Here is a 19,700-nt window from a genome sequence, read left to right as displayed (position 1 = left end):
TGGGAAAGTCAAACCTCACCTACCGACTGTAACATATATGGTAAGACCAGAAATTTTGTATGATACTATACTAAATACAAAGAACCGTATATTCAACCAACCACCACTAACCCAGGCATTTAATAGATAGTTCTTCTGTTTCATATATGTAACACTAGCTAAGAGTTATGAGTGATACCTGGAGCCTGCCTTCTTACCAAGAAGACTGGTCAGCATGGTAAAACAAAGAAACTAAGAAACAAAAAAACTGTAAAATCTCTTGTAGCCATATAGGTCCACAATGATGTGTCATAGGCAAACTTCAAACTTCTTAACCTTAGCTTAAGATTGGAGAAAGGAGAGATTTTTTTTTTCTCCATTTAGCTGTGGTTGTGTTAGACATCAGATTTAGAAAAGCAGTTTAAGGAAGATGAGGAAAATGTTCATGAAAGAAGTGACTTTGTAGCTTCCAGATTATTCTGCCTACTCATTTTTCTAGCCCTGAGTTCAGAGCTAATGAGGAAATTGAAAGAAAAAGTCATGCAGGGCTATTTATCCCCTAGAGATATATGCAGGAATCATATGGCCATCACAACAATTTTAAGCAATGATGGAATTCACTTTTCTTTAGCCTTATCATTTTTCCACAGACAAGCAGAGCCAATAATGTGTCCTTGAAAATGAAACTCTCGATTTCTTTGAAAAGAGACCTTAGATTTGAAGAAAAAGGGACAAACATGCCTCAGTGTATTGGGAAAGAAAGAAACCATTTGCCTTCAATTTTCTGGAAAATACAACTATATTACTCAGGGTTCTCCAGAGAAACTATATATATATCTATGTATAAAGATTTATTGTAAGGAATTGGCTCATGCATTTTGAAAACTGAGAAGTCCCAAGATCTGCAGCCAGGAGGCTGGAAGCCTAGAGACCCAGAAGAGCAAATTGTGTAGTTCCAGTCCAAGGCCCGAGAACCAAGACAGCCAGTGGTGTACATTCCAGACTGACAGCCAGCAGGCTCGAGACCCAAAAAGAGCCAATATTTCAGTTTGAGTCCAAATACAAGGAAAGACCAATGTCCCAGCTCAAAGCAGTGAGGCAGGAGAGTTCGTTCTTTATTTCTTATTTCCTACTGAGGGGGATTCAGCCTGTTTATTCTATTCAGGTCTTCCATTGATTGGATGGAGCCATCTGCATTGGAGGGCAATCTGCTTTATTCAGTCTACTGATTCACATGTTAATATCATCCAAAAAATACACTCATAGACATATCTGGACTAATGCTTGGCCAAATATCTGGGAACCCCAAGGCCAAGTCAAGTTGACGCATAAAATTAATCACTGCAACCACATTCCCATAGTGATCAGCACAACTTGAGAACGGTCTCCTTGTACCCATCTTCTTTACTTTTTTAACTGTGTTTCACAACCTCAATTGCATTGTAGACATTAATTTTGATGGAAAATTAGAAGCCAGAACAGACATGACAAGTCCTACCAAACCTGCCCACTGGCCTTCGGAAAGGAGAATGCTCCAGCCGGGCATATTCATTGTGCTCAACACCCTATGTAATGCTTGAGAATTGGTTGCTGACCTCTAGGAATTTATATAACGTGAATCATCAATCCTTCTATGCAGAAGGTTACTTATCTGAGTTTTCTAACTTTGAATAACAGAATCTTGAACCAACTGTTCAGGTAGAATCCACTCAAGCTAGAAATATACCTATAGCAAAGCAATATCTAGAGGCTTATTATTTTTTTAACTTGGAAATTTTATAATATTTTAAAGATTAGTTGAGAATAAAAGGACTCACTAATGGAAGATGTCAATATTGATGTGATAGGGTGCCTGGCTGGCTCAGATGGTTAAGCGTCTGCCTTCGGCTCAGGTCATGATCCCAGGGTCCTGGGATCGAGTCCTGCATCGGGCTCCCTGCTAGGTGGGGAGCCTGCTTCTCCCTCTGCCTCTGCCTCTCTCAATCTCTCTCTCTGACTCTCATGAATAAAATAAATAAAAACATTAAAAAAAAAGTATAAAAAAATATTGACGTGATAGGGTCTGCCATCAACTTTCACTTAAGAAATTGTATAAATCTGGGAATAGCTAAGTGATTTCTCCTCTAGTTCAGAAATCTGTGGCATCTCCAAGAAGTTCTTGTGTTTCTCTAGTCTACAGGGAAGGTCACAAGAACTCACAGTCTCAACTGATTAGCTACCCAGCGTTCACTTTAAGAACCAATACGTTTTAATGTTATTCCTAATGGTGTGTGCCTTATAAACTCTACAGTGTGCTTTATTTAATATATTAGGAATAATTCTCTCTTCTTGTATGTATCTGCATGGACTGATTTGGCCCATTGAAGGAAGGAGGTGTTTAGTTTGTCTCGATGGAAAGAAGTTTGTCTTGATTGGGGTCTAAATTGAAATAGGCTATATTTTCTGTAACAGAAATAAGAGGCATGAACTTGTAACTCATTCCTGTTGAAATGCAGCAGCAGGCAGCATAGAGTCGTGTTTGACAACACAGACTTGAGAGCCTATGTGGAAATCCTGACTCTGCCATCTCCTTGCTGTGTGACTTTGGGCAAATCACTTCATCTCCCTGGGCTTCAGTTTCCACTTTGTAAAATGCAAATATTTACAATGCAATAATTGAATGAATTAATATTTGTAAAACACTTAGAACAGTGCCCGACACATAGGATCCCAAAAAGGTTTTAATAGAAAATCCTGTTCAATATTTTAATGTCCATATTTTGAAATGCTTACCTTCATATTCTCAGAAAGCATAACACAGTAAAATATTATAAAGCTTTTCAGTGTTTTCAGGTCCGATTTTTCAAATTGTGAATTTAAGGTAAGATGATGTTTCTATGTTAGGGGAAGGGTAAGAACATTCTAAACCTTTAGTATGCTGAGAAAAAATTTCATTGATTTCAATGATAATGATGCCGTTAACAAGTAAGAGGAACTTAACTCACTTAAAAGCTGTTGGTTACCTGGTGTAATAAAAAGGGAAAAGAAGGACTTTTGGGTCCTACTTGGTTTATGTCTTAGTTCCAAGCCATATCTCTCAAGTTTAAAGCACAAGATTAAAAATATTTCAGAATAAGATGATTAACACTGCGTCATTCATTCTTTGTATATTGTATACAACTTTCTGGAAATTAATGGCTATTCATATTCAAATAACAAAAAATACATCCTTCTTCAACATATAATTCTACAAAGTTATGTAAAGTAAATCAATCTCCATTCACAGTTATTAGTGGGTTAGAAGATTCTGTTACCCAAGGTGAGTCATTGATGACGCAAAGCAAAATGAAAAAAATCTGAGGTAAAACTTTTTTTTTTTTTTTTTTTTGCATTGCTTTAAGAGCACACCAAGATTGGGACACCTGGGTAGCTTAGTCGGTTAAGCGTCTGCCTTTGGCTCAGGTCATGATCTCAGGGTCCTGGAATGGAACCCTGCATCAGTGGAGATTCTGCTTCTCTCTCTCCCTCTGTCCCCACCCCACATTTGTGTGCTTACTCTCTCTCTCTCTCAAATAAATAAATAAAATCTTAAAAAAAAAAAAAAAAAAGAAGAGTACACCAAGGTCAGAAAGGTAAGGTCTTATGAGAACAGAGAACTTCCCTTTTGATATTTTGCCCATTAAGTAGACAGGGCATACCATTATAGGTGAAAATACATTCTAACTATGATAAAATCTGGATTGAAAAGAACCTTGAGAAGAATCCAAAATCTTAACGCTAGAACAGATTTCAGGGATCATATCAGCATATTCCCCTCCCAAAACATAGAATGGTACCAACCATACTCATAGCATTTATTGTCCCCATCACTTATATGCCACTTACTTATAGAAGAAACCATTTTTTCTCTGATAATGAAAACCTAGAGTAGACTGTGCTTCTTTTTCTGAGTGTCAGGATACTGAGTCAATTCTTACAGGAACACCAGAAACTGTATTAATGTTTGGTATTAATTCTTAGAAGGAACCTGTTTATTTCATCCATTTGCATTGGTTCTGATTTCCTATTTCTATTGTATTCATCTTGTGGTATATGTCATTGCTTCAGCTCCTCGGATCCTTTTTATTAAGAGTTAGCTCATAAGTAAAATTTAATAAGCAGTAACAGAGGCTCTCTTAGTTTGATCCCTGACATATTGTTTTGTCTTATTCTTTATTTCTTGTTTCACATCTATCCACTTTGGGCTGTGCTTCTCACCTCCCCTACAAGGATATAAGCTCCTTAAATGCAATAACTACCTTTTGTACTCCACTCTATTTCTTTCAATATCTCCTGTTGAACTGGAGTAGGTGTCTATTTTTTTCTTATTGTAGAATGAATGAAAATATTAATGATACAATGATCTTAAACCTGTACCAGTCCAAATATGAAGATACAAAAGGTATGCCCATTAATTCATTTCATCTTTAACAGTAGTCACTTCTGCCAAAAAGTTTGTTTATCCATAAAGCAAAGATTTACAGACCCTACTTCCAGACACTGTTCTAACATTTGGGAAACATCAGTGAGCAAAATATTATCCTTGTCCTCAAGGGTCTTAGTTAGAAGGTGGTCAATGTGATGAGAAAGAGAATGCACAGCAGTGTAGGAAGAAGGGCTTAGGAGGGGAAGAAAGGTGGGGACCAGTTTGCAGGACTGAAAAAAGTGGTCAAGGTAAGCTTTCCTAAAAAGATTTGAGTAAGTACGAGGAAGTGAGCAAACCAATGTGTGAGAGAAGAGCACCCAGGCTTGAGGAGAGACCCTGTGTGTTTCAGTGCCTGCACTGAGTAAGCGGGGCAGGAGATTTGCCAGGCAGATTGCCTAGGCTTTGGAGGGTTATTGCAAGGACCTTGGTTTTTTCCATAAGTGGAACGTGGAAATATTGTGTGTCTTGAGCAGAGTAGTGACATGATCTGAGTCATATTTTATAAATATAAATCTGAGAGCTAAGGAGAGCCTGTCAGATGAAGCAAAAATACTTTGGAAATTTTCCAGGAGAGAGATGATATTAGCTTGGACCAGGGTAGTCACAGGGTAGGTCGCATGAAGTTTCCAAATTCTCTATATGTTTCGGAGGTGAAACCAATAGATATTCCTGCTGATCCTGCATGTGGGGTAGGATGTAAAAGATGAGGCAAAAATAGCTGTGAAGTCTTTGGCCCAAAAGATTGGAAGGAATGATTGCCAGATGGGAAACCTGCAGATAAAGCAGAAGTTCAAGTTTGGACATGTTGAATTTAAGATGTTTATTATTTGCTGAGTAAGTGCATCTTTATGTGGCTTTATGCATCTGGAGTTTAAGAATGAGATCTGGGCTGGAAATATAAATTCGGAGATCATTGGGATTGATGTTGTATTTAAGCCTTGAAATTGAATGAGATCATCAAAGAAATTAGTGTAGTTAGAGATGAAGACCAAGCAGTAAGCCCCAGGACCCTCTAAGATTGTGAGTCAGAGAAAGAAAGGGGAACCAGCCAGAGACCAAGAAGAATAAGCCATAAGCTGTGCTCCTGCTGGTAGCCACGTGAAGAAAAAGTGTTAGGGAAGAGTGAATGATTTATTGTGTCAAATGCTGAAAAGTCATTTTTAAAAATGAGACACGAATCCATCAAATTGCAATTAAACACAAGTCCCAATTATGGGAAACAATCATTCGATTCAATTGAGTTTAGCCCCTCAGGTACTTAACTTTAAGTGTCCACATATTAGAAAGAAGTGTAGGCAACATACAAGAAATAAAAATAGAATATATAGTTTTATTTTCTTTTTCATATAGAATGTCTTATCCTCTACTGCCAATCACAGTTTTCTCCCATTAATATCTATGTATCTTATATACTCTCTTGTAAGAGGGCAACAGGGACTCCTCTAGCCTGAGTATCTCCTCAGAGGAGTTTCTGGCTCCAAGAATAAGCCTGCTTTCATATCTTTGCAAGGCTCAGTCATTGGCTGGGGGCAGCCTGGGGGAGGCATGGCATCAGCAAGAACACAATGATGAATTTCAGAAAGCAGGTGAGAAAGCTTGGTCAATTACACTGCCCGTAGTTGGAGGTTCCTGGCTTGCAAACTGGGTATAAATTATAACACAGCAGGGGCACCTGGATGGCTTAGTTGGTTAAGCCTCTGCTTTCAGCTCAGGTCATGATCCCGGGGTCCTGGGATCAAGCCCCATGTTGGGCTCCTTGTTCACCAGGAAGCCTGCTTCTGCCTCTCTCTCTGCTGCTCCCCCTGCTTGTGCTCTCTCTCTCTCTCTGACAGATAAATAAATAAATAAAATCTTTAAAAAAATGACACAACATATCTGCAATTAAATAATCATTATAATCACCAAAAGTCAGGGTCCCACAGTAAATCTATGTCATGTAAGAGTGCTATACACTCCAGTTATTCCAATTCCTGGTTAGAGAAAAGGAGCATCCAAAAACATGGAGGTGTCAGAATAGTCTATTGCATTTATTTTTACATTAAGAATTTTTGAAAAAAATGGGACAAGTTGACTTTAGTTAAAAAGTACAACTCTTTAGAGGCCTAATCACAATATAATAAAAATATTATAAAATAATATAATAATAAAATATTATAAAATAATGTAATATAAAGATATTAGTATCAAGTACTTTTCTAAGCAATTTAAATTTAATTTTATCCCTTTGGCTTTACAACACTATGATACAGAACTATTAAAATCACCCCTTGTACATGTGGAGACTCAAGCACAAAGAGGTTAAGTGACTTGCCCAGCACTCTATAGGAAACAAGTTCTACAGTCTGATTTGAACCCAGTTATTCTGACTTCAGAATCATTCTCTTAACTACTCCACTATACTTCTCCTGTACCTCCTCAGCCAATGCTGTTTTAGTAGTAATGTAGCATAATAGAGTCTCAACAAAATCCACAGAGATCATCATCTCTGAACACATCATGGATCCTTCTGTCCTAGTCACAGAAAGAATTCCATTGGGACCACAATTTATGAATTAAAAGCCAAGAATAATAATTTCACTGATATGAGCATGCTAATAGGGTTTCTCAAATTGTGAGTTAATTTCCAAATGTGGGTCATGACCACTATTGGAAAAATTAAATAAAAGACAATAGAAAACAAAATACCAGAAGGCATCACAAGTAATAGAGGTAAAGTGTGAGTGTGTGTGTGTGTGTGTGTGTAGGTGTGTAGGTGTGTAACAGATTCAGACATGATTTTTTAAAATATTTATTTATTTGAGAGAGAGAGAGAATAAGAGCATGAGTGGGGGAAGGGCAGAGAGAGAGGGAGAGAGAATCTGAAACAGACTCACTGCTGAGCACTGAGCCCAACTCAGGGCTTGATCCCACGACCCATGAGATCACAATCTGAGCCGAAATCAAGAGTCAGATGCTCAACCAACTGAGCCACCCAGGCACTCCCAGAAATGACTTATTAATTGAAGGTTGCAGTTAAAAGAAAAACAAAATTTTTAAAGGCTTTGTCCAAGGAGCCAATAAATTCTTCTTTCAAAAGGGTTAACTCTATTGCCAACCCCCATGGATCATTAGTAATAACAGTTGGCACTGGATAATCAACATGTGTTAAGTAGGAAAGTTTGGAGTTTTATCTAAACCACATAGGTTATATTCAGAATTGTAACCACTTAGCTTGTCTATGAGACGGTAGTAAGATCGGATATGGAGTCCTGAAAATTAACCCTTGGGAAATCCCAGGTAATTTAATCAGCCATCTTGTTCTCTACCAACACAATCAAAAGAGCAACGTTCTCACTAAAACACTTGACGCAGGAAAAAGCAGCTGAAAGTACCAAGGTTTCAGCTAGTTCCCACTCTTTCATTTAATATTTCTTTTTTTGCCCATTTAGTGCACTAGGCTGACATTTTTTTTTTGTTCTTATGGGCATCCCACAGATTTCTTGCATGGCAAGAACGGTAAAGACTCCAAACGTTATTCTTCCCCGACAGATGTCAAAAAGGCATGAGCATGCACTGCGTGCTGGGCTGTGGGTGGCAGAGGGAAAGATCCAAGGCAGTCATAGGCAATATCAATTTCTCTGATGCAATTATACACGTCCTCAATACTCCACAGGGGGCCATAAGTATGAGAGATGCCTCTTGCTTCAGCCAAGCAGCCAGCTCCATTTCACTGCACACCAACTGCAGGTAGAGCTCCATGTGGAGTATGGTGGGAGTTACGGCCTTCACACCACAGGAACTTAAACTTCAGCGGTGAGACAAGGCAAACAGGTGTGATCAAAGGAGATCCCTTTAAACTATATCCTTTGAAAAATAATTCTTTTTCAAAATCATTCTAAATACAAACGGTGTTTTGTCCCAAATTCACAAGAACAAATACTCCAAGCTTATAAAGCATTTACATATTCGTATTTCCTTGCAACTTGTTGAGATTAGTGGATGTTGAATAATGCATTTTTATTTACAACTTTTGTTTCAGGCCTTCTGGTGGAAGATGGCAGATGTTGACTTAAGTAAACTAATAATAATAATAATAATAATAACTTAAAATTAAAAATTTCTTTGGAAGAAGAGCATGAAACAGTGGCAGAAATGCAGTTATTCTAGAGAAGGCACATACATGTAAACAACGACTGAGCTTTAAGGGTGAAAATGAAGGAATCTTCCTTGATATCTTCCCCAGTCCTTTTAACCAAAACCTCAGTCTCAATCTTTTCTAAGAAACAGGATAAAATCTGAAGTCCTGTGCATTTATGTCTATTTTAAGTTGTGTGTTGGGAAAAAAAAAAATCTCTATCCCCCAAAGTTGTAATATCTGAAATGTGACGACTGCTTTTGAATAGACTTGCGTCCCACAAGAATGTCATGCAGCGGGTGATACAGACTGCAGCCTAGGATGAGACATAACTCCAGCTTTCTTGGCCAGTACTTCAAGACGTGATACTGATACCCAAGTTGTGTGATTCCAAATTTAATCATCTCTACAGGAGGAATAAAGGAACTTATGATTTAGTGTACGATTGTGTGTATCCTATGATTCCACAATAAACAGTTTTCACAGGTCCTCAGAAATGCAAACTATTAAAATCTGCAAAGAGATTCAGTAAGAAGAATTAACACCCTCCTCTGATTGGATCTGTGATTTCCCTACAGTTAACCCTCTACATCCAGAAGCGTCACCTTCTAACACCAGTACATTACCCTCGATCTCAGTAACAACGCCAGGAAACAGCTCCCAGTTTCAAGGTATGACTTCCGTGTGCATGAATGGACATGTGCTTTCCTTGACCCCTTCTCACCAAGAACACCCTACAAATCTTTTTTTCAAACAGCTTTATCGAGCTATAATTGAAATACAAAACAAAACTGCACATCTGCAGTAAAATAGGGACACAAGGAAACTTTGAAAGTGATAGATACGTCTATTACCTTGATTGTGGTGATAGTTTCACAGGTAAAGGCATTTGTCCAAATTCATCAAACTGTATACATTAACTCCCTACCAATCTTGATTTACAAAACAGAGCTCTTTCAGAATGAGAGAGCTTTTTTTCCACTTGAAGCATCATACCTAGAGATGACAGAGGCTTACTTAAATGGGGGTGGGGGAGAGGATTGTGAGGATTGGCATACGTTAACCAGAGGTGACTTACTGCTTTTCTTTCTTAAAATAATAGGTACTGAGGACGCAAAAAATGCAAGCTCTTCTTCAGCCAGCCCCTCTTACTCCAGTGAGTAACAGATGCATCTTCATTCGTGGCAACAAATACGCAAAATGTTTGAATGTGGCTAATAACGAGAGGATTCGATTATTGACAACCTTTTATCAACTTTACTAAACCTGCAGTTTTATTATAATCCTACCTATCATCTGCTTTGAGAATTTCCTACTATTGCATCTAGTTTTAATGAGCACACCTTTGGGATTTTTTTCTTACCCTAGTCCTAAGCAATTACCACCAAGGGTCAAGGTGAATTGATGAGACTAGTCCCAGATAAGCCAAAGGGCATAGGCAGAGAGCTCCATAAAAGTGAATTGTTCACCTTCACAGAACTTTACCTTATGTTAAAAATGGCCTTTAAAGAAATACTCCATTTTAGCAAAAACATATATATATCATGTAACATATATGTATGTTCTAGGACTGAATAGAAAAAAATCCACTCATTTTCCTAGAAATTAAGCATAAGATGAATGTATATGAAGTCAATGATAAAAGATTATCTAGGTTTAGGTAAAACCATTCCATTCAACAAGTCAACATTGCATTTATCGACCTGTTAATTCATGGCATCTTCATTTTGGGAGACATCTCGCTCAAGGTCTAATATGAAACAAATATTTAACTATAACTTTGGAAGTATAAACCATCCTATAGAAAATTGGATAAATACAAGGAGGACATATGCAAGCAGATGAGAAGACAGCGCTAAATAATAACGAGGCCTCTACATCTCTGGTTGTACGGCTATGACAGCTTCGTCTTTTCATCACTGTTGTTTTAACCTGGGCAGTGATTGTCACAATAGAAGACAGATGCTAAAAACCAAACCAAAACAGCAAGACCCTCCTCTGAATAAAAACTCACCCCGATTTACTGTCACAACTCCACTCCCTTAAATGTATGTGCACGAACACACGTACATCTTTCTTGAAGCGTGTGGTCATTTTTAGAAATCATATCCACTCTGATATCCATTTATGTCCACTTATGCTATTTTATACCTTTTCTAGTTTTAAGATATTATTATGGAAAGATAAACCATAAGTGCACAGGCAGAGAGCTCCTTAAAAACAAATTATTCACCTTCACAGAACTTTAACTTATGTTAAAAATGGCCTTGAAAGAAATGCTTCATTTTAGCAAAAACATATATATCATATACCATATATGTGTATTCTATGACTGAATAGAAAAAATCCATTCATTTCCTTAGAAATTGAGAATTTCTGAGTTTTTTAGGAAGCCAACATCATGACTAGAGCAGTTCCAGTATGGGATAGATAGATAGATGATAGATAGGTAGGTAGGTAGATGATAGATAGATAGATAGATAGATAGATAGATAGATAGATAGATATTCCAGCAACCTTTTTATGAAGTAGTAAGGATATAATGTGTGAATGTGGGTCTGACCATAGTCTAGAGGACATCTTCTGCTTCTCCAGTCTTCCATCTCCCCACTTTTCCAGTCTCTAAGAAGGTGAGAAAACCAGCTCCCTTACGTTTGGAACTTTATTTCAAAAGGCTGCAAGACTGACATCAAGTGGATCCGTCAGAAATGACAACTAGAGTAAAACCTCTGAATCAGATAAATCTTCTTTGCTGAAAATATAGTATGTTTAATAGAGTGATGTTTGAAGAAGGGAGGATGCATGCGTGCCTTTGCTCTGTAAATTCTTTACGGTTAAATTCAATAGCCACTCTAATTGACAATGTCTTCAATACTTTTTAGGTATTATTTTGCCAGTGGTGATTGCTTTGATTGTAGTGACACTTTCTGCATTTGTTCTTGTGGGTTTGTATCGAATGTGCTGGAAGACAGACCCAGGTAGGTAACAGGGTTTTGTTTCATTTTGTTTTCTGAAAGGTGAATATATGTTCAATCTAAACTCAAATTTAAACTCAAGGGGAGAGGAGGATTACAGAAAGAAATAAAATGCCCTATTGCTTGATCACAGAAATAGAGGAGAAGGGGCAGAGAAACCCACTGAGTGCTGATGAATGTAAGGGGTGAGGATTACCTGCTAGTGGCAGATATTACCAAATATGGACAGATTCTTTTTCATGAAATAACCCCCGTTTTGTGAGTGGCCAGGGGATTATGGTATGACGGAGGCATAAAACGACACACCTTAACTGTAGTGAAAAATTTTTCCACTTGCATGTGACAGAGAATAGAGGTAAGCGTTGCTAAGAATTTAGCTGAGGGGCCCACAATCTCAGGGAGAGCGTTCTATGACTTCGGCCCTCCTGGGAGGCACAGCTTCCTTCCAAGGAAGGTGTCTTCCGTGGCTGTGTGTTCTGCTAATTGATTCAGCTGCTCAGGATTGAACATGATTGCGATTTTTAGTGGGCTTTTAGCTTGACAGTTCTTTCTTATCCTCCTTAATCTCTCCAGTGACGTTTAAAGTCTTTCCTCTTTTCTTTAAAATAGCACCGCTGCTCTCAACTACAGAGAACAAACTGAGAGATGCTGGGGGGGGAATGGGTGAAATGGGTGACGGGGATGAAGGAGGGCATGCTGGTGCTGAGCATCAGATGATGTATGGAAGTGATGAATCTCTAAATTCTACCCCTGAAACTAAAATTAATTAATTATTTAACTACTTAATTAATTAATCGCACCGCTCTCTTTTACATCCTCACTCTGTTTTTCTTTTTTATTTTTTTCTCTCTCTTTGCGGTTTCATCTTCTCCCTCCTCTTAAATATTTATGGTTTCCGTAATGGCATTATATTTTTATTCTTTTTTAAATAATTTTTTTTTATTTTAAAATAGACTGAGATTTACAGAAAAGTGACAGGGATAGTTAGAGAGTTCCCATACACCACCCTGTTTCCCTTATTATTAATATCTTACAGTAGTATTGCTATATCTGTCACAATTAATTAACCATATTGACGCATTGTTATTAGCTAAATCCCTACCTTATTCAGATTTCCTAAAGTCTTCATTCAGTCTTTTTTCCATCCCAGATACTTGAGCTTCTCTCGAAGCACCTTCAGTTCCCATGGCTTGGCATTCCCCTCTCTTGTCTTAAACATTGACCTATCTTTCTATTCCAGACCCGAGCCCTGGCTGTGTGATGTAGTGTCACGTCCCCGTGCCTTCATCCGTGCTATTCCCTCGCCTAGAACATCTCGCTCACCACTTAACTTTTATAACATGACCAATCTCCAATCTATCCATGAAAGATCTAGTTCACACAGCGACTGAGAGTATCTCTCTATAACACACCATCCCCTTAAGAAGAATAGAGTGTTTTCTTCTAATCGCACAGAATTTTGTGATATTATTCATCACGTGATCGTAGAGTTACTTCTCCAGTGCCCGCTGCCCCTGCAAGATGGGTCTTAGTTCTATTGGGGTTGCGATCACAGAAAATTCCTTGGGCGGGTGGCTTCAACGACGAACGTTTCTCATGGTCTGGAGGCTGAGAAGTCCAATCAAGGCGTCCTCACGTCTGGTGTCGGACGAGGGCACTCTTCCTGCTGTCTACACAGCCACGCTCTCGCCGCGTCTCCACGTGGCAGAGGGGACAGGAGAGCTCCCTGGGGTCCCTTTTATAAGGGCACGAATTCCATTCGTGAGGACTCCACCCTCATGACTTAATGCCCTTCCAAATGTTCCATCTCCTAATATCATCCCATTGGGCATTAAGATTTAACAGATGAGGGCGCCTGGGTGGCTCAGTCGGTTAAGCGACTGCCTTCGGCTCAGGTCACGATCCTGGAGTCCCGGGATCGAGTCCCGCATCGGGCTCCCTGCTCGGCGGGGAGTCTGCTTCTCCCTCTGACCCTCCTCCCTCTCATGCTCTCTGTCTCTCACTCTCTCTGTCTCAAATAAATAAATAAAATCTTTAAAAAGAAAAAAAAAAAAGAATATGATTTGAGGGCGCCTGGGTGGCTCAGTTGGTTAAGCGACTGCCTTCGGCTCAGGTCGTGATCCTGGAGTCCCGGGATCGAGTCCCTCATCGGGCTCCCTGCTCGGCAGGGGGTCTGCTTCTCCCTCTGACCCTCCCCCCTCTCGTGCTCTCTCTCCCATTCTCTCTCTCAAATGAATAAATAAAATCTTAAAAAAAAAAAAAAAGATTTAACAGATGAATTTTAGGAGGACAGAAACAGTCCATAACATCAGGCAAGCCCTCCAAGTCACAAACCACATAGTGTTCACATTGCATTGTGCATAATATATAGCAGAACCTTACTAGATGCTTGTCAAAATAAATTTTTAAATTTCCAATAAAATAGAACCTTCCTTTTCTTCACTTCAATTCTAAATATTTCACTAACAAGAATACCACCTAGGTCTCATCTCCTGTTAAGAAGTAAAAACTGATTATTTTTATCTTTATTTTTTATATATATATTTATTTATTTGAGAGAGAGAGAGAGAGAGCATGAGCAGGAGGGGCAGAGAGAGAATCTCAAGCAGACTCTGTGCTGAGTGCAGAGCCTGTCATAAGGCTCGTTCTCACGACCCTAAGGTCACTACTTGAGCCGAAACCAAGAGTCAGATGCTTAACAGACTGCACCACCCAGGTGCCCCCAAATTGATTAATTTTAGAAGATATGCAAGCCACACTCTTCTTTACCCCATGAACAGTGTGCCCCCAGGATACCAAGGGATGCTGTTCCTACGGCCAATCCCTGACCATGCACGGCACAAAGTTCAGGACAGGAGCGTGACAGTACAAGACAAAGTTACACAAAAAACCAGTAGTGTTCATTTTAGCTCTTATTGGAAAATAAGCAGAAAACAAATAAATGCCTTTCCCTTTGGGAGTTAGTGAATAAACTTCTTAATAATGTCTGAAATATGTTTCCTTAGTCAATTTCCAGAGGGGAAATAGCAATTTTATAAATCAGTTTAATTTCTCTAAGTCTCTAAACCACCAATCCTATCTTTTATGGGAAATCGACCATTCCAAGGTGAAGCCTGTGGGTGTTGAATATGTAGGATAGGTAAAAAAAAATTAATGTGCTAAATCCATTTTTAAAAATATCCTGTACTGAAAGACTGCTTTGCATAAGAACATTTGCAAATAAGTTATTTGAAAAGTTGACATTTTCTATTAAAGAAGATGAATTGGATGAATTGGATCATTCAGGGAAAAATATATAAAATCCCTACCGCTATGGAGAGTTATTGTGGAGGCATATAATACTTTATAACAAAGTTCAGCAATTATACAATTATCCAAATCTATTTGGTTATTGTTAACTTTGCTTTCCAAACAGAATTTTACAGAATTGTTCTTAAATTAGCACCATTAGACACCCATAGTTAATCTCTCTTCAAGTATGTGGGTGAGACTTCATCAAGTTCAGAAAACTTGTAAACCCTCTCTGCTTTGTGGAAGACAATATGAATCAGAGATTGCGGTATGAAATTAAGCTTACCTAGATAATGTTGACAGTGGTCTGAGCTTTAACCCAAGGAAGAACAGCATATATGTAGAAGATAGTCTGTTGGTATGCATCTCTTTGCTAATGAACCCATATTGCAGTGTTCTAAGGAAAAATATTAGAACAGGCACGCAAAGAAGTATCAACTCATTCTGAAACAGGGTTATGAGCATCACGAGTGATATCATACATAACACTTAAAATAGGAATAAAAAATGCTGCTAAAATCCTACCGATGTTGGGAAGACAAAGTTAGATCGAGTTGGTGAACAACATATGGTGCCATGAGTTAAGTCCTAGGGATTAAGAGTCATGATGGCTTATCTTTGCCAAGGTGACAGAAATAGAAGTAGCCAAAATATTAGTGGAAATCAAACTCTTTATAAAACAATGATGATCACCGCCAGGGAATTATATTTCAAGGGCACATCCCAATGACAAGGGCTACATTAGAGGTGAAAGGAAATCCAAGAGACAAAAGTTGAGTAGCGATGGAAGAAAACCACAGCAAAATTGGGAACAGAACAGGGGGACCCCAAGCAATTACATTAGTTTGCCTGATGCGCCACAGATTAATGATGCAAGGTTTGACCACCAACATATCCTCCCTAATGTCCAAGGGTTTGTGCGAAATGAATCATTCTGAATTCTCACTCTACACCCCAAATGTCTTCTACCAGACCCTGGTGGAGCAGCCCAGCAAAACGAACAAAACATTAGTTACAGTTAGTAGCCTCAGTGACATTTTACAGAGCACTTTTGAGAGGCCGAATCAGTGGGCTCCAGATGCAATTAGAAATAACGTCTACATTGTTGTTCACCACAAATACAGTGATTTGTGTCTCCAGAAAGAGCAGTGTATAAAGGAGAGCCAAAAATTCAATTCTCTGGTATAAAAAGGTAATTCGATACTTTGAGGAAAATTTTTTTCAGAGATACTGAAATAAGCTAAGACATTTTCTGGTGTCTGTGGGATGTGTGATAATGGATAGTAGTTTCACATAGCGATATGAAACTATAAGATTAAAATTAGTCCAGAACTAAATTCAGCGGAGTTGGCCTACTTAGGACTATCCCATGAATGTATCAGTCATACCTGAGGAATAATAGGAACCATATCTGATAAAAAGGCCAGTGGGGCTGCAGGGGAGATAAAAAAGTTACAAAATGGCTTTATAAACATCTCTGCACAGAAAGTAGCAGGGGTCTTGGGGTTGTTTTTGTTTGTTTGTTTGTTTGTTTTTGTAACCAGGCTTCTCACAGCTTTAATAACTATTCTCTCCTCCCCTAGGCACACCGGAAAATGGAAATGACCAGTAAGTAGCCTCATCATTTTTTTTTCCCCAGAAGCTCTGACCCCCATTTATATAGGGGAAAAAAATAATCTTCTACTTACACTTTTTTGGGGTTGTTTTTTTGAAGAATTTGTGTAAAAAGCACAAGAAGCAGGGTTTGGCTGTTTGTCAGTACTCTCTCTGAATCATAGAGGAATTCAAACAACTAAAAAGGAAGATTATTCTTAAGCTTAGATAAGGTAGTAAAATGGGAAATCAAAAGGTGAAATGCAGGGGTGCCTGGGTGGCTGTCAGTTAAGCGTCCAACTCTTGACTTCAGTTCAGGTCATGGTGTCAGGGTCGAGAGATCAAGCCCTGTGGGCTCCACGCTCAACAGGGAGTCTGCTTGGGATTCTCTCTCCCCCTCTCCCTCTTCCCCTACCCTCACTTGTGCTCTCTCTCTCTCTCTTTCTCTAAAATAAATAAATAAAAATAAAAATAAAGATGAAATGCAAAGACAGAAGAATGAATATAAATAACTATAAGGAAATATCTCATAGAAAACATACCTAGAGTTTTAAAATAGTTTTCCCAGTGAAATTTTCAGTATGTTTATCACAGGGAATAATCTTGCCTGCATCTTGAGACAGCTCTAAGGTGGCTTTATCTTAGCAGTAGATGGTTTATTCTATTTTGACTTTATTAAAACAAAAAAGTAGTTGTTACCAATCCAGCCAGCTATTACAATCAAGCTTCTATAAAGAAACAATTGTTTTAATGTCAAAAACAAGTTTTGTAGTTAAAACTTCTTTGTTGGCCCGAATTTGCAGCCTGCCTTTATGTAGCTGTTTTTGTATGTTCATCAGATAGTGGACTTTAAAAATAATATCCTTAGGTCATCTATCCTTCTTTGTTAGAAATAGTGTCTCTTGAGATGTCCAAGTAAAGTAATCTGGGTTTGAAACTGTTTAGAATCTGAGAAAGGATAGGTGGGAATTCCTGGTTCGAATGAACAGCTCAGACACTTTACTGCAGTATCTAGGCCCTCATGAAAAGGGATATCCCCAGAACTCAGCATTAGCCCTGAAGGCTTGGAAACATCCCTCTGTCTTCCCTTTCATAATTCAGGACTGGAGACCTGTGCGACATGGACCTTGTGAGCAGTGTTTCACATGACCCGTGCTTGTGTTTGATTTATCTATCATTGCTTAACAGTGTGACAGGAACTTATTGGCTGGATTCTAGAAGTAGAAAGTGCTATAAAAGTATATATATGTCTGCACGTAAAAAGACACAGGTTTTGCCATAGAAACACATAAAAATATATATATGCTGGAGTATCTTCCGTTTATACCATGTATAATTTTTTTCACAGACAGACAATGCTAATTACGGTGGTGTTGACTTATGTTTTCTGTTCCAAATAGACCTCAGTCCGATAAAGAGAGTGTGAAGCTTCTCACTGTTAAGACAATTTCTCATGAGTCAGGTAAGCTCCCAGATTGTGGATTAGCTGAAAATGGTTATTTCAAATTCTAACTTGGATTTTGTCCAGGTGAAACACAACCAAAAAGCATAATTTCTTTAGAAATAGACAATTAGTAACTCCCCCACAATGCAAAATTCTCCTATACGGAGAAGATGAGTCCTAGAAATATTGTTTTTTGGTAAGATCATTAGACTATTGTACTTCTAGAGGTTGCTTTTTATAATATGAATATGTTCCAAAGAAGGGGTGGTAACTCAAGACATGTTCTACTCTGCGGTAGTAGCAGAAAGAACATTAAATGTACTACATGGTTTTTATTATTGCTGTTGCTGTTTCATTTTTGGTAACAGCTATCTATAGTCAACTGGAACCAGGATTCATCAGGTAAAATGTAAATCCTACTTTGTATCATTTCATACAATTTTAATTGAGCTTCCCAATGAGGAGAAAACACAATCTCTTGTTGATAAAATTTACATTTTTTTCCCAATTTCTTATGTTTTTAAATTGGATTTGAAATGTGTAAGTTTTTCAAAATATAGGTGTGATTTGTATGAATTATATCTGCATCATGAATCATAATGAAAAATGAGGTGCCAGGTAGCTTTTAAAAATGAAAAAGCACAGATTTTTTTTCTTCTTTTGAGTAGACCAAAGATTTAAAACCTCAATATTACAAAACAGATATATAAAAAATAATTATTCGCTCTAGAAAACAATCCATGTGGATCTAATTTAAATACCAAGTTACATGGGAACATTTACAATATTCAGTCCCCCATTTTACCTATACAAAATAGTCACAGAATACAGATGGTATGTCAGGTGAGAGCTATTGAATAATAAGCTCCGCTGTACATATGTAGCAAAAAACAATTTTGTCAAACAAAAAGCAATCAGTATTGTCCCAATTCAAGAGCAAGATATCAAAGGTTTAATGTGGTCCCAACTTCAGGTGGGAAATTCTAACGAGAACAAACTACAACATGCAGGCAGAAGCCTTGAAAACTGAGGGTACCCAGAATCTGCAGAGACGTGCCCAGGCCCCTCGTGAGAGTCATTTTCCCTTATGAGAGACCTTCTTCATTCTTGTATCTCTTCTACTCTTTGATGCACACATTCCCTTTATTCCCACACAGTTCTCTTGGAGGTAACTATCTGAATGGGCAAAGGAGTAAAATTCATTCATAGGATAATTGTAAACCACTTACAGGTTTCCCCCGACTATTCACCAGTCTTGACTAAATTGCTAAGCCTATTTTACTGGGTCAGGGGGGAGCAGCTTACATGTGAACTAGTCTTAAGTAAGGATCCTGAAGGTGACCACACGATTTGCCAAGAAAAGTTCTCAGACTCTGCCTGTGGCTTGCAAATCAGCATCACAATAATTTCATGCGTTCTCCTTACTCTGGTGAGGATTTAACAAAACACTCTGCAGCTCCCAGGCTCTCTGAGCTATGGGAGCCCCTGGGTCCATGTAGGAGCCCCTGGTTATCCTTGTGAGGAGAGGGCTGGGATTAGGACCACCTGCCCTACTCCCCATTTCTACCAGGGAAATGACAACTGACACCCGATTTGACACTTGGGGGTAGGAAATTTCCAGAGAACCTTGTTTCCTGGTTGCAAATTTAATATCTGAGTCTTCTGTAAGGCCCAGGGAAAATTCTACATAAACTGGTTTCTCCCACTCCCATAGTCACTGCGGTAACAAGTGAAGTAGACTATGGGGGATAGTTAAGAAGACCCTTAATTCTCTAAGATTCCTTTTCATCATAAGTACATTTTCAGGTCACAGGGCTAAGGAGGAAATATCATCATGAAAATAATAAAATCTATTCCCTG

At 38.4% G+C, this 19,700-nt stretch overlaps 1 protein-coding gene across 3 annotated transcripts in view; it reads left to right on the top strand.

Annotated features, from left to right (window-relative positions):
* Positions 1 to 19,700, top strand: part of EMCN (endomucin) — a 131,748-nt gene that overhangs the window by 63,170 nt on the left and 48,878 nt on the right. For all 3 annotated transcript variants that reach the window (XR_010409480.1, XM_045880686.3, XM_064584857.1), the window contains exons 6-10: positions 9,116 to 9,208; positions 9,640 to 9,693; positions 11,420 to 11,515; positions 16,387 to 16,411; positions 17,797 to 17,858. Coding sequence is in view for 2 of the 3 variants with exons in the window: in XM_045880686.3 (XP_045736642.1) it covers positions 9,116 to 9,208; positions 9,640 to 9,693; positions 11,420 to 11,515; positions 16,387 to 16,411; positions 17,797 to 17,858 (330 nt within the window). In the remaining variant the exon portion in view is untranslated. The remainder of the gene's footprint in view (positions 1 to 9,115; positions 9,209 to 9,639; positions 9,694 to 11,419; positions 11,516 to 16,386; positions 16,412 to 17,796; positions 17,859 to 19,700) is intronic.

Source organism: Mirounga angustirostris, unplaced genomic scaffold (assembly GCF_029215605.1).
Source record: "Mirounga angustirostris isolate CCGP_5_RB_7025 unplaced genomic scaffold, mMirAng1.0.hap1 SCAF_2, whole genome shotgun sequence".
NCBI lineage: Eukaryota > Metazoa > Chordata > Mammalia > Carnivora > Phocidae > Mirounga > Mirounga angustirostris.
The sequence above is the reverse complement of the archived record's forward strand: the minus strand, read 5'-3'. Positions and strand labels throughout refer to the sequence as shown.